The sequence below is a fragment of the Oreochromis aureus genome, linkage group 8 (genome assembly GCF_013358895.1).
Source record: "Oreochromis aureus strain Israel breed Guangdong linkage group 8, ZZ_aureus, whole genome shotgun sequence".
Lineage (NCBI taxonomy): Eukaryota > Metazoa > Chordata > Actinopteri > Cichliformes > Cichlidae > Oreochromis > Oreochromis aureus.
Genome location: NC_052949.1, coordinates 16,895,368 through 16,910,041, shown reverse-complemented (window position 1 = coordinate 16,910,041; position 14,674 = coordinate 16,895,368). Strand labels below are relative to the sequence as shown.

General features: G+C 42.2%; 1 protein-coding gene across 2 annotated transcripts in view; it reads left to right on the top strand.

Moving 5' to 3' along the window:
• Window positions 1–14,674, top strand: part of erbb2 (erb-b2 receptor tyrosine kinase 2) — a 29,674-nt gene that overhangs the window by 3,625 nt on the left and 11,375 nt on the right. For both annotated transcript variants that reach the window (XM_031758714.2, XM_031758717.2), the window contains exons 2-11: window positions 8,360–8,511; window positions 8,604–8,784; window positions 8,984–9,124; window positions 9,932–9,997; window positions 10,117–10,232; window positions 10,334–10,475; window positions 10,590–10,718; window positions 12,008–12,155; window positions 12,880–12,953; window positions 13,063–13,153. In XM_031758714.2, coding sequence (XP_031614574.1) covers window positions 8,360–8,511; window positions 8,604–8,784; window positions 8,984–9,124; window positions 9,932–9,997; window positions 10,117–10,232; window positions 10,334–10,475; window positions 10,590–10,718; window positions 12,008–12,155; window positions 12,880–12,953; window positions 13,063–13,153 — 1,240 coding nt within the window. The remainder of the gene's footprint in view (window positions 1–8,359; window positions 8,512–8,603; window positions 8,785–8,983; window positions 9,125–9,931; window positions 9,998–10,116; window positions 10,233–10,333; window positions 10,476–10,589; window positions 10,719–12,007; window positions 12,156–12,879; window positions 12,954–13,062; window positions 13,154–14,674) is intronic.

Genomic DNA, 14,674 nt, shown 5'->3' with positions numbered 1-14,674 from the left:
TAAATAGCCTGTGGCAAATATATTAGTGTTGTCTTCTCACTATACATACTCTTAACTTTATGCAAGAGAAAATAAAGTATAAAAAAAAGATATTTTCACAAAGAAACTCCGTCTTGTGGTTTTGCGACATGGTGCTGCTTTACGTGCACCCGGATTTGCGACATGCTTTACGGTAACTCAAAACAAAGACTGCACCCTCTCCACTCGCTGTTTACAGACTGCATACTTTCCAGATGACCACAGGTCAGGTGGTATATCGTGATATATATCATTATCGTGATATAAAATAATTCATATCGTGATAAATATTTTTTCCATATCGCCCAGCACTAATGGAGAAGTAATTATATTTTGGAGTGGTGTGTGCAGGCGGGTGACAGATCAAAGGCAAAACCCGAATGTGCATCCGGAGGAAAGACTAATTCAAATGCTTCCACAGAGGTGCACCGTATGCTAAATATTGACCGTTTGCAGCACGTGTGTGCTTTAAATGTCACTTCCACACGAGACTCTCGGGACCAGCTGAATGTTTTTGTGAAGTAACTTTAGGATGATTAATGAACCTATGCACAATGTTATCTTCAAGCTATGAAACCTGAGTTACAAGCCCTTGAAGTACATAAGGGTGGGTTGAAGTTTGCCTGTATTTTCAAACCCTCATGACTTCAGCAAGTAGACGCATTCATTTAAGCTCTGTTTAAAAACTGCAGCCAAGTTCATTTTAGATCCACTCCAAGTGCATCAATCTAGAGACAAATTGCATTTCTTGGTAATGGGTGGCCGATCAAAGCGAATTAAAGTACCTAAATTTTGATATTGGGTTCATCCTCTGGCTGTGAATCATTCTGGATCGAAATCATTGTTTTTTTTTCTAAGTGTTTATTTGCAACTCTTTCAAATTCTCCTCTAAGGGAGTGACGTGGGAACTTCATCTATGGAGTGACCCAATAAGAGTTATTAACATACTAAGAATTAGACACTTCTGAATATCTAAATGTTTTAAAAGTAATTTAAGTATTTTTTAAAATGCTGGTTTTTACGGGGTTACATAGTGAAGTGATTTATCTGACTAATGAACAAAAGATCCCAGTTTGATCCCGGGAGGAGACACAGATCCCTTTGGGGATGTGTCAGGAAGGACATCGGGCATTTAAAAAAAAAAAGGAAAGTCAGATCCTGCATGTAGAGCTACCATCTGTTGTGACTGCTTGTGAATAAAGGAGCAGCTGAAAGCAGCTCAAGCTGGATTTTATTACACTTGAACCTGTAGAAGATTTAGGACAGACGTGTTGGACCACCATCAGGAATAATGATGCTTGAATGCTCCAGCAGATTTCCAGAGACCTGGGAGAAACTGTCAGTGACCTTTTCTTTAATTTGTCATAAAACCCTTCTGGAATTCTAACAAAGAGTAACTGTTTCTACATAGCACTGTGTAAACTATGTTAATAATTAAATATATTCCATTCAATTTATCGATCACTGTTATCCTATCGTGGGACTCTTTCATTGACAGCAGTTATCTTTTAGCCTTTTATTTGAAAATAATAGCAGAAATCGACTTCTTTATATTTATTTAGGCCAGTTTTGAATGGAAGACGTCTTAATTTTCCCTCCACCTTATTCCAGCGCTCTAACCCAGACTCTTTCCTTTATGTGGTTAATGTGTAGAAAGAGGTCGGGACACTCTGAGATGTGGCGGTGCGTGTGTGTTTTGGTGGTTTTAGTCTGTGGCGGCGTGAGTGAACGAGGAGTTCGTGGCTCCTGCGCAGCTCAGAGCCTGTTCTGCTTGTCTGTTGAGCAATACCTGTTTTTTCTTTCTCGGCCGCAGAGTGAAGCAGTAGAAAGAATGCGCTGTGGGGAGGCTGGGAGAAATGTGAAGTTTATGCAAGACGCGTTGCTAAGGATTAGGGCTGCGGTGCAATCAGGGCTGCCGTGTGAAAAATCTGAGGGTTAATAAACGCAGAGCGAAAGTCCCGCTGGATCAGCTCGCTCTGTTTGCGGAGCTTTGGAGGATCTAATCCATTAGACGAGAGCACGAGGAGCAGGCTTTTCCGCCGTGATTCAGCCCAGTTCCCGCAACAGCGGCGGCAGCATCGCGTTCCCGCACACACACACACACACACACACACACACACACTGGTAAACACACACGCACCTCCACACACTCCCTGTGCTAACTGGCATGCAGCCACACACAGGTGTGGCTTCAAGCTGGCTTTCAGTTTTCAGTCTCAAGCAGCCCGTTTGTACAAACACAGACACCGCAGCCTCTCAGGAAGCCTGATTCAGATCAAATCAGGAGTCATTTCTTACACACCAACAGTACTTTGTGTTCTCTCACTTTCCTTAGAGCTGAAACAACAAGTGCTGACATTTTAAATATCTTGCACTTCAAGTTATTAAAACCTCCTCTGACTATATAAAAAGTGTTTGGATTGCTTGGCCGCATGCACTTAAAAGTCCTGCAGTACTAACTGCATTCACTCATGAATTCATTTAGTCACTGCGTCAGCTCTCTTTTCCAGAAAGAGCGTGACTTTGTGCAGGAATGCCACCTACTGTGTGTTGTTACAGGGACTGGACGATCAACTTTCTGTCCAATCAATCTTCACCAGCTGATTCACCAGCTCACCGCTGCTCAGCAGTGTTATCTATTTATGTGCTAACGACAGCCTTGGCCGGGGTTCGCTGTGTTTTCTGACTGCCCATCCGTACGCACGTCACTCTGCGGCGTTCCCGAGAAGCCGATAACTGTTTGAGGAAGTTTCTTTAAACTGGGCGCAAAGTTCACTTGGATTCAAGGATGCACTGATTAGAATATGGCAGTCAAAGGTCACTGCAATACCACAAAACATATCTTTTTTTCTTTCTTTTGTTTTGGTTGTAACTCCAAAACTACTGTGCACAGTGACATCATACTGTCCAGACTTGCCCATCTGCTGGCTTCCCTTCCTTTCATCACTACATTTGTGTTAAGTCTCGATAGAGTTGGACTTCACTAATGTTTGGCATACCACAGAGCTCAAGGTCGTAATACTAGTTTTGTAAAGTCAGAACTGGTAAACAAGCCGCTGTGCTTAAACTGCTAGTGACGGTTAATCATGAAGTAAACAACGTGTAAAAGACGGAAACAAAGCTCTTTTTATCTCTTTGCAGAGTTATTTCCACCACGTTTCACATGTTAACCTGACAGCAACCCTATCTTTAACAGGTTGTCCCCAAGTGCGAGGCTTGGTTGACATATACAGACACCTTATGGATGCTTTGAGATTAATGATATGCTAAACTGCTGTTACACAAATTAGGACATGATAACAAACATGAAAGTAGTTGGATGAATTTAAACGAGCACAGGTAGAGTCACTGGCTAGAGTCGATATTCATGTTTACCTGTGCACAATTTCAATCCAATCATGTTGTGCATTTACATGCATCGACGGTTTGAACAGAGGAAGTCATGAGTTTCTCTCGTGTGTTTGACTTTTGCGTCATTTTTCTTTTTCAAATGGACCCACACTGTGTTCTTGTTGCGTTGCCATATAACAGGCATGCGCAGTAAGGATGGGGTGCGTGTACATGCACACACCGATCTGACTGAGGTCTGTATCACCCACCTGTGTTAATTGAAAGGAAATTTTGATCCAAAGGAGCGTTATCAGTTAGAACCTTCAGATTGTGTTCACATGAAACATTTTTATATCGTTCAGGCTTTTATTCCAGTTATTTATGTCCTTGTAATGATGGCTAATGACTGAGCTGTGAGCAGATATGGAGCTAATGTGATTTATCTTACCCTTTTGAGAATAGTTGCTAAGCTCCTCTCCTATTATAAATGTATAAACACTGGACACTTCATTGCATCTTGCTATTACCAGCTGGACTTCCTTTTGCTTTCAGCACTGCTGTAATTCTTTGTGGCATAGATTCAACAAGGTGCCGGAAATGTTCATCGGAGATTTTGTTCCATATCGACATGATAGCATCACACAGCTGCTGGAGATATTTTGGCTACATGGCTATTTAACGATGTGAACCTCTTTCACCACCATGTCCTGAATGTTTTGGAATCTGGTGGCTCTGGAGGCCATTTAAGTACAGCGATCTGATTGGTCATGGTCAAGAAACCAGTTTGAGATGATTTGAGGTTTGTGACATGGGGTTTTATCCTGCTGCAAGCAGCCATCAGAAGACGTGGTCATAAAGGGATGGCAACAATACTCAAACAGGCTGTGGAGTGTAAGCGATGCTCACATGGTGACCCAAAGAAAATATCCCCACACCGCCTGAACTGGTGATACAAGCCTGGCTCTTCTTTGTCCAGTTCTGGTGTGCCTGTGAGAGCTGAGAGCAGTTCTTAGCTGACAAAAAGGGCACACAGTGTGGTTTTCTGCTTCAGGTTGGATGTTTTATGCATTCAGAGACGCTCTTCTGCATACCTTGGTTGTAACGAGTGGTTATTTGAGTTACTGTTGCCTTCCCATAAAAAAACAAAGCAGTTTAACTTCTGGCACTGACAAAACACTTCCTCCACAAGATATAGTCTCTATTTTGAACCACTCTGTGTAAATCCTACTGATGGTAGATCAGCAGTTTCTGAAGTACTCAAACCGACAACCAGGCTCACTTAAATCATCTTTCTTCCCCATTCTGATGCTCAGTTTGAACTACATGCCTAAATGCATTGACTTGCTCCTGCTGTGTATGTGTATATATCTGTGTATCCATGCTGATTCAGTGTGAAGTAACTTTAAGGGGTGGCATTGTTCAGGCGAATGTATTGAAGATTATAACATAATAGCACAGTTGAATCTATGGTTTCCATCATGCTTACGTAACAGGGTGCAGTTCTGCCAAAGTGTGTTTCAAATAAATCTCTACGTGCACAGATTTGACTTATAAATTCTGTTTTAAATGTTACGGAGAGATATGTCAGTTACATTGTGTACTTATCCAAAAATAGCACTGCTGATGTTTCCATGGCTTCAACTGTAGTGCAGCTGCAGCTGTTTTAACAACAGAACTAATTAGAAATATCCGGGGGGTAATTACATCGCAGGGCTTCATTTAAATGATGTCCAAAATGCATCAACAGCTGTCTGCAGCGCGTCACTACTGAGTGAGCGCGTGAACAAGTGGGCAGTGGGAGCACAGGCACGGTCTCAGATAATCGGGTTCCTTTGAGCCTCTGTAATTTTGTCAGAACAACAAATGTGACAGTAATTAATTTAGACTGGAGAGAGCGTGAGTAGGGTCAGAACTCAGAGAAACAGACGGGAATGTAGGAAAAATACTTCCCTCGCTGTTGTTGCTCTCTATCAAAACACCTGAGCAGTGGAAGTTTCCAGTGGCAAATTGGCATTACATGCTGCGCAGCAGGCAGCATTAATGCGTGTACACGTGACACGGCGTGCAATCACCTTGTGAACTGGAAGGTCACAGGTCACTGATGTAGCTTTGATCAAAACTTGGTGCCGATCCCCATACCATCCCCCTTTTACTGGGAAAATCCAAAACTGTGTGTGTCATCTTCTAGATATGCAACCACACACCTTTCTATTAAATTGCACTTACCAGAGGATGATTGCAGTTGAGCAACAACTCAGACTCTGAGAGAATTTAAAAGACACGAGTGATCAGAGAGGATGTGAGGAGAATTTCTTCGATAACTGCTTAGATTAACCTTTGAAGAGGCAGGAAGTGAATTTCGAATGGGGAAAGTAAGGGGTAGCGTCTTGACCACGGGCAGGCTGAGTAACGTGAGCGATAAAAGGGAGAGTATTTTAGGCCGGGAGCTCCTCACAAGTCCACGCACACACAGGCGTTGCTGAGAGACTTTTGGAGAGCAAACAATGAGGGAATAAAGGGAGAGGAAACTGAGGACGGGCTTTACGCACACTTTTCAGAAACGGATAATGTGCTCTGTTGAGCTCTCTGTTACAGCACATTTCCCTAATCCCCAAAGCCGGAGACGTCCAGCTTCTCTGAGCTTTTTTTGTCACACTCGGGGAAAGCTGTTTGTGTTTTAGAAGTTCTGTCTTATTGAAAATGATTAAAATGCCAGAGGATGAGAGTGCATCTCCACTCTTGGCTTGACTTCCAAAACTATTTTCCATGATGACATAATTGAAGGAGTCGGCGATTAGTCATTTGATTTGTTATTTGACACAAGTTGCAGAGGCTGGGTGTGTATTTTTGGCAGCCGCACGGTTAATCATAGACACATTTACTGCAGTAGCTTGCTGTCGGATTATTGCGGCCTTTATTAATGCTTCGGTACTTCTTTAGCTGAGTTGCAGGAGGGGTAATATGGGTCTGTGTGCTCTGCCATCTCCAGGAAACTTCACACGTGGCAGACGCACACACATGATAAGACGTATCTCCCGAAGTCTGCCGGTAGCCTCACTGTGTCATGGAAATCGGCCTTGTCCCGGCTGCCAGGACTTCCCGTTCTTCCTGTGATGTGCCTGCTTCTGTGTTTTCCAAAATGGCAGGGAGAGAGATGGCTCAGTAGTGAGGTTGAGGGGCTTCAATGAAGAAAAGTGGGTTGACTGTTGAGGGGCTGCTGGAAAGGAGCCAAGGGAAGTCATTTATAACCTCGAGAGAGGAGGGACTGTTCACCGTGTGACTGCTTGCTAAGGCATGAGAGCTATGTGTCTGCAAAAGCCCCTGTGAATTATAATGCTGTATGACCCCCGAATTCAATTCTGTGTGTGACCCACTGAGAGGAATCTCCTGCCAGGGGAAAATATATCATATATATATATGTACTAAGACGCAGACGGAGGCTGTGCGTGCGGCTTGTATTTCTATTTAGGCTGCTTGTGAATAGTTGGAGTCAAGTTATGTGGAGTCCAAGCCTTACATTCATTACCACTTAGGTGTCTGTACACATGAAAAAAGGAACCAAAAAAAGAAAAGACTGTTGTAAACGTTTACATTAGGATGTCCCAAAAAAAACTGCCCCGTGATCTCACAACCCTCCGTCTGCACAGACAAGAGCTCTGCAAGAGCTGCCAGCCCAGGAAAGGTTGTTGCACTTTTTTCTGGATTAAAAAGTCTACATATTATTGTAGTTTTTGCAAATCGCCTGTCAATATTTAAAACAACACTTAGTACTGTGCAAAAGTATCTCAGTTCTTTATATTTTGCTTCCAAGGAGCCAGACTTTCTTGGAAATGTTATAGTAGTCTTAAGCAATAGTCCTCCAGGGTTTTGGAGGTCTTTCAAAGGTCTTAATGTTGACCTATGAATCATTAAAAAAGCTTAAAAAAGGCATGAACTTAACAGACAACTTAGCGAAGAGCACATTTTAAATTATATCTTTAGGCTCTAGCAGCTTGTTGCAATAAACGTAATTTGTTCCGTTTTCTTTAGTAGGAATCTGTGAAAAATGAGTTTGGCAGGCAAAATAGTATTTTTGCACCAACAAAGTGAATCCCAAAGAACAGGAAAGTTGGCATATTTCAGCATGGTGGACGATGTGTCCCTAAAAAGTTGGAGTAGTAGTAAGCTAACACTATCTACAGCAGATGAATAGCATTTAAGGACGAGAGCTAAATCTGACTCTTCAATCTCACTGGAAGGGTGGCTGACAAGAAGCTGTTATTAAGGCAGGGAAATGGTGAGAAAAGGCTGAGGGAGCCGTTTCTGCCAGTGGTGTTGGACATCTTGCCAAAATTGATGAAATTATGTATGCAGAGAAGTACTGTCAGGTGTCGATCCCCTATGTAATACCATCTGGAAAGAGTCTGATTGGCAGTAGCTTCATTTTTTAACTTGACACACTGTCATGCAGTAAAAGTGTACATGGATAGACACACACAATGAAACACTATCATGGTCATGGATTGGCCTCCTCCAGAGCCCAGGCCTCAACATTAATAAAGCATTGTGGGATCATCTTGAGAGAGAACAGAACAAAAGAAGCCAACATCCAAAGAATAGCTTTGAATGTCCCTCAAGAAACCTGGAGAACTATTCCTGTAGATTACTTAAAGAAATGACAAAGCTTGACCTAGAGAGTTCAGGCTGTATTGACTTGCGTTGACTTTCAAGTTTGTTAGAATTGTACAAACTCTGTTTTGCCTTATTATACTGCACTGCATATGTTTGCCCATGTTCCAATTTTCCAAGTGAAATAAAAATAAATGAAGGTTGGCTCACAGCTTTTGCAGACTACTGTATGTCATTTAGTTTTTCTTGTAGGGATGATATTTTAACCCATAAAATGCTAGAATTCTGCCGAATGAAAAGTTTAATGTTGCATTGAAGAAAGTTGGGTTTTTGTTTCTATATACTGTAGGTTGTAGTTCTTGGCAGGTTATAAAAATTGCCACTTCGTTTCTTTGCCTTGCAGTCTGTCGGGGTACAGACATGAAGCTGGCCCTGCCCTCCAGCCTGGAAAACCACTATGAGACCCTGAGGCTGCTCTACACCGGTTGCCAGGTTGTTCATGGAAACTTGGAGATTACACACCTCCATGGAAACCTTGACCTCTCCTTCCTGCAGGTATAGTTTGAATGGAAACGCAAATACACTTAATAAGCTTGGTTAGCTCCAGTGCTCCTCACCTTTGTCTCTCTTCTTCTGTTCTTCACCAGGGGATTGTGGAGGTACAGGGTTATGTACTCGTTGCTCATGTTTCTGTGAGCCTGTTGCCCTTAGACAGCCTTCGGATCATAAGAGGCAGCCAGTTGTACAACTCCAGCTACGCGCTGGCTGTGCTGGATAACACTCACGCCGGTCAGGGGCTGAGGACGCTCCGGCTTCGTAGCCTCACAGGTCAGAGGTTTTCCTCAAATCCGGCATAATTCGATGTGACAAGTCTGGAGCTCAGACTCATTTTATTGTCATCAGCTGCCAGCTTTAAAACACTGAAGTGTTTCATTCGAAGATTGGTCAGAACAGAGGCCCGTTTCTCTCAGCATCTGTTATCTTCTATAAGTTGTGGAGTCACTTTTATGTATTGTCTGTCCTGCAGAGATCCTGCTGGGCGCAGTGTATATTTGGGGGAACCCCCAGCTGTGCTTCCCAGACCCCCAGAACATCAATTTGACGGACATCTTGGATGAGCAGAATGGCCGCGCCAAGGAACACCAACTGCAGCCTCGGCCTCCTAACTGTGAGCAGCTGACTGACTCTAATAGTGAACAAAGAGAAACATCATGCAGTGATTTGTCGATGTCAAAAAGTCATTTTACATGTCAGATGTTTCCTGGTTGATCTAAAACCCGTGTATAGCTTTCAGCACTGATGCTGCCTTTCCAGATGTGTAAAGGCACCATCATTACGTTGAGGAGCATTATTCCAAAATCTTTCCACATTTTGAAGACACAGTTTTTGCAGATTAGTGAACCTCGGCCCATCTTTATTCCTGAGAAAGTCATCTCCTCTCTTTTTATACCCAGTCATGTTAGTGACCTGTTGCCAGTTAACCTCATTAGTTGCAAAATGTTCCTCCAGCTGTTTCTTTTTAGCAACCGCTTGCTTTTCCAGCTTTTTGTTGCCCTGTCTCAATTTTTCGAGACATGTTGTTGCCTCCAGCTTCAAAATATTTTTCATCAAATAGTAAAATGCCTCAGTTTTAACATTTGATGTGTTTTCTTTGTCCCACTGGGGATAAAATGTGGGTTTGTGAGATCATTGCATTCTGTTTTTATTTTACATTCTAACGCTGTGTCCCAACAATTTTGGAAGCGGGTTTATAAATCCTAATGTGGGCATAAATCGTTTATGTTGGTTTTGGATACTTTACATAGAGTTTTTTCTAGGGCTTGACCTTCCAGCAAACGGCTCTCATGAACCGTACTGGTGCCTTTCATAAACACAGATCAGCCAGAATGTCTGCACGCTCTTGAATCTTTGTCTTTCTTGTAAAATTGTGGCTCAGCTTTCCCTGGTTTTTATTCCTGGCTTTCTTCTGGTGCAGGTCCAAGTTGTTCGCCTGCATGCGGGAAAAGATGCTGGGGAGAGACTCCTCAGGATTGCCAAATTCGTGAGTTAAAATCACGCACATCGTCATGTTATGTAGTTTTATTTAGACAAAAGCAGAGCAGATGAAGTTTCGGTGAAATGTTGACTGTTTTTTTGTGTTTTTTCTGTGTATGTTTAAAGTGACCCGAGCTAAATGTGCGTCTGGCTGCCAGCGATGTAAAGGTCCTCTACCCAACGACTGCTGTCACCTGCAGTGTGCAGCTGGATGCACTGGACCCAAAGACTCAGACTGTCTGGTAAACAGTCCTGTTGTTTTTGTTTTCTTATCTGCAGTGTAATCTCCTTTTTACTTTTTCCTTACTGGAGAAACATGTTTCCTCCTTCCTCCTCTCTGCAGGCTTGTCGTCACTTCAACGACAGCGGTGTATGTAAAGAGAACTGTCCACTGCCCACCACCTATGACCCCGTCACGTTTCAGTCCCTATCCAACCCACACGGGAAGTTTAACTTTGGAGCGACCTGTGTCAAGACGTGTCCTTGTAAGAGTTTGCCTTAAAAAAAAAATTCTGCTTAACCAAGAAAGCTATCACACGCTTGATGATTTTTTTAAATCCCTGCCACACACCTTGGACACTTTGTCTCCTGCCCTGTAGATAACTATCTGGCGTTGGAAGTGGCCTGTACTTTATCTTGCCCCCCAAACAACCAGGAAGTTGTCGTCACCCAACCTGATGGGACGGAGACGCAGAAATGTGATAAGTGTGAAGGAGACTGTCCCAAAGGTGAAGTAGTCATTCTGTTTTCTCCTGGGAAATCTCATGTTGTTTACAAACACACGCACACAGTGGCAGCTTTATTAGATTTACCTGCTAATTAGTGTGAATAAAAACATCAACTTGGAAGCGGAAGATAGTTCTAGATTTGAGTTAACTCGACAAATCAGGTTCAGTAATCTGGTCCACCTGACTGCCCATGTCGTTAGTTTAGCTTGTTAGTTTCTCAGTCACCTTTATAACCTTGTTAAAATCATGCTAGCATAATTCTCCTGTCTCTGCTTCCTCATACCAAGCCTCCGGGATCTATGGTGCTCATTTTCATCTTCATATTTTTATTCTTGGATTCTCCTGGAGTAGCTTTGCATGATTCAATGCTCACAATAATTCTTAGTTATGTTATAATGGGCCTTGGTGCAACCGTTCAGCTCACCCACTGTCTGAAAACAAGTTGTTATGGCTCCTTTTTTCTGATTCACTGCCCATCGTAAACAGATTTAAAGATTTGAACAGCAGGTCGGTCCGGTCTGTGTGCAGGTGACGACAATATCCACTCTTATTGACATCATACCAAGCTAAGAGCAGAAAAACTAAGTGTTCAGAGCTGGTTGAACGTTATTGTATACAGTACTGCTCAAAAACTTCAAGCAAGGAGTCGTGATTTCTGGTATTTCTTGAAGTGCTCTTTAAGAAATAAAAAGAGCACTTTCTTGGGGCTTTCTGAAAGTCTTTTAAAGTGTTTCTTTAGACATTGGCTGCTTTTTCACTCATTTTCACTCGTCTTTGTACCTGACCATTTTCAGAGGAACGTTGTTTTGTTTGCTAAGCCACTTAACTGACCTGTGAATCATTCAAGCACATAAAGTCTCCTAACTCAAAGGATTAGCCATTGTTGTGTCTACACATAACAAACAACTTAGCAACACATTTTAAATTCTGTCTTTAGGTACTAGCAGCCTGTTGCAAAAACACATCATTTGTTTTCATTTCTTTAGTTGAATTTACAAAAATCCAAAAGGCAGTACTTCTGTTAATTTTTGCACATTGTCAATAAATCACTGCTGCTATTTCCAGTTTTCATAGCAAAATATAAATAAATGAGTGGTGGCTTAAGACTTTGTCCCATTTAATGCAATGCAAATCTGTTTCATTCAGCAATGATCATGTCCTAGTTCATGTTGCTGGGTGACTATTAGTCATTGTTGTTGTTAAACTTTAGTCCTTCCAGAAAACCTCTGGTTTGGTTTAACGTCTGTTGTTGTTTTGTTTTTTCCTCCCTTTCCTGGTTGGTATCATAGTGTGTTTCGGCCCGAGTACAGACAACAATGGTGTCACCGACAGCAGCAGCAGCAGCATCGCCGTGGTAACGCCTTCCAATGTGGAGGAGTTCAACAAGTGTACGAAGATTTTCGGTAGCCTGGCCTTCCGCTCTGAGAGCTTCTCATGGTGAGAGACTTTTACATTTTTAGAAACGTGTAAAATTCAGTAAATACAACAAGCAGCTTGACACCAGAGACTTTATTCCGCCACAGAGCCACATCCCTCCCATTCAGCACTTCAAATGTTTGAGTTTGCAGCAACAGCTTGTACACAATCCTTTTGCCGCCCGAGCCTATCCCCGCACATGTAACCAGACCGGCTTTAAACTCAAGTGTTTTTCACTTTGTGTCAACAGAGGACAAAACTGCTCCAATTTGTTTCCACACCAGTGTTATTCAAGAGCATTTCAAATAATGTAGAGAAATACCAACAGTTAATACAAAGCTTGTAGGTTTGCTTACATGACTTGTAACTTGCTGAGGTTGACATACTACATGCTGATAAAATTCCCCGACAGCTGATTTAAGTGAACGCGCGTGTGGTTTCTGATGTATTGTTGATGTAATGGAGGGGGATCAATAATGGGTTAGTGTGATCTGAACCTGCACAAACAGGCTTGCATTCAGCATATTCCTCCTATTTCCTCCTGTGGATTGAATCTGTATCTCTGACTCAGGATCACGCAGACACATCGTCTCCATGACTTGTGTGGACTGGCGAAGGCATTTCTTACAAAATCCAAGCTTAAACTGAAGAAGATATTAATATAGAGGACAAGCCAAGAGAAAATAAAATTGTTCCCAATAATCGAAGTGGCTCTTAAGTCTCACTTAAATCTTACACTGTCCAGGGATCCTGCGAAGAACACCTCAGGCCTGACTTTGGAGCAGCTGAGTGCCTTCAGGACTCTGGAGGAGATTACAGGTACCACAGTGTTTGTTAAACCCTATGTGGGCTTTTTTATCTGTTTCTCACACTGAAGTCTCTCTGTTGGAATGTTTTCATCACCTCTGTGTGTTTTTTAAACTTTCAGGTTATCTCTACATTGATGCCTGGCCAGAGCAGTGGACCAACCTCAGTGTGTTTGAGAACCTGAAGGTGATCAGAGGCACGATGCTCTACAAGTAAGACTTTTTAAAACTGCTCGTCTGTTATTCTGCATGCTCACCACTATTTCCCTTGTCATCCTGTTTGCACAATAAGCCTGTTGTGTAACCATACTCAATCCACTTTACTGCAGTGTGTTTTTTTTCCTTCTGTGGTGGTTTTATTATCAGCTTTATTATCAATAAACTTACCAACGAGCTGGAAACAAACATTAGGTGTGCCTGCTAAGCGTATTTTTCTTCTCATGCAAGTGAGCACGATGGAAACTTGAATAAAAAAGTCAACTAAATGAAGAATAATAGTAAGTTTAAGTAATTTAAAATATTAATAAACACCACCTCACCATCCGGATCGTCTATATGTGCCTTGAACAGCTGTCCTGTAGTATTAAGATCGTTATATAGATGCAGCACATGTTTAATTTTCTTTCCATGCGGTGCGTCACTACATGCCAATGTGTCCACCCAACACTGTGTCTTTGTTTGTGTTCAGTTTTTTTTCGACTGTTTCTGCTTCAATTGAGGCAGTCTGTTCATTTTCAGGGTAATAAATGCTAATTATTAGCTAGCACTGCCGCTCTGCCGGCCAGTGTCTTAAACTAGGTCACAGTTAGCACCATCTGATCACCGTGCTGGTGACGTGTGCAACGTCACGATCAATGTTCTCCAGGTCCATCGATGGAAGTGACCAATCACATTTTTGTGGAGGGAGTATGAGCAAGACAGGCTGTATAACACATGGTTGATGTTGAGAAAGAGTCGGTTTTAATACAGCTTTTAGCCAAAGCTAAAAAAAACTCCAACTGACAACTGTTTTATTATTTTCGATTGAAACGAATGTCTGAAAATGTTTTGCTCCACATTCACTTTTGGTTTCACACTGACACAAACCTCGGTCTCCAGGGCCTCCGTTTGATCCCTTCATCCACAACAAGCGCGACTTCATGTGGACTTTGTCACTCAGCAGTTCGGCTACAAGACAGAACAAGTCATGCTTGAGTACTTTTTTCCTCCCACTTGGAAGTCTTTTTTTTTTTTTTTTCCTTATACACAGTTTTACAAACATGGAACATGACGTCAGGGACTTAAACAGATTAATAACATCACCCAAGGCCATCGAATACACTGCAGGAAAATATTTCTATCAGAGCTTTTACACTTGGATTATAAACTGTTCTGAATCTTGTTATAACAAACCCATTTTTTCCCCACTGTTTATCTCCTTGACTCTTAGTTTGAAGAGTGAAAGCCATCTTACCCATTGATTGTTCTAGGAAAAGGTCGATGTTTGGTGGTGTCTTCTGAAGCCTGCATTTTTGTTTTCCTTTTTTAACAGCAGTCTAGAAGTCTACAGATGTTTTAAGGAATGTTTTCTGGATCCCGGGACAGGAATGTAGCATCCACTTTTACATCCAAAACCTCTGACTGGAAGGGCAGGATCAGAATATGTGGGCACGGTGTGGCATCATAAATTTCTCAATAACCTTTGTATTTTTTCCAGACTTGTACTCATCAGTGAACACCTGAATAATTCCTCAT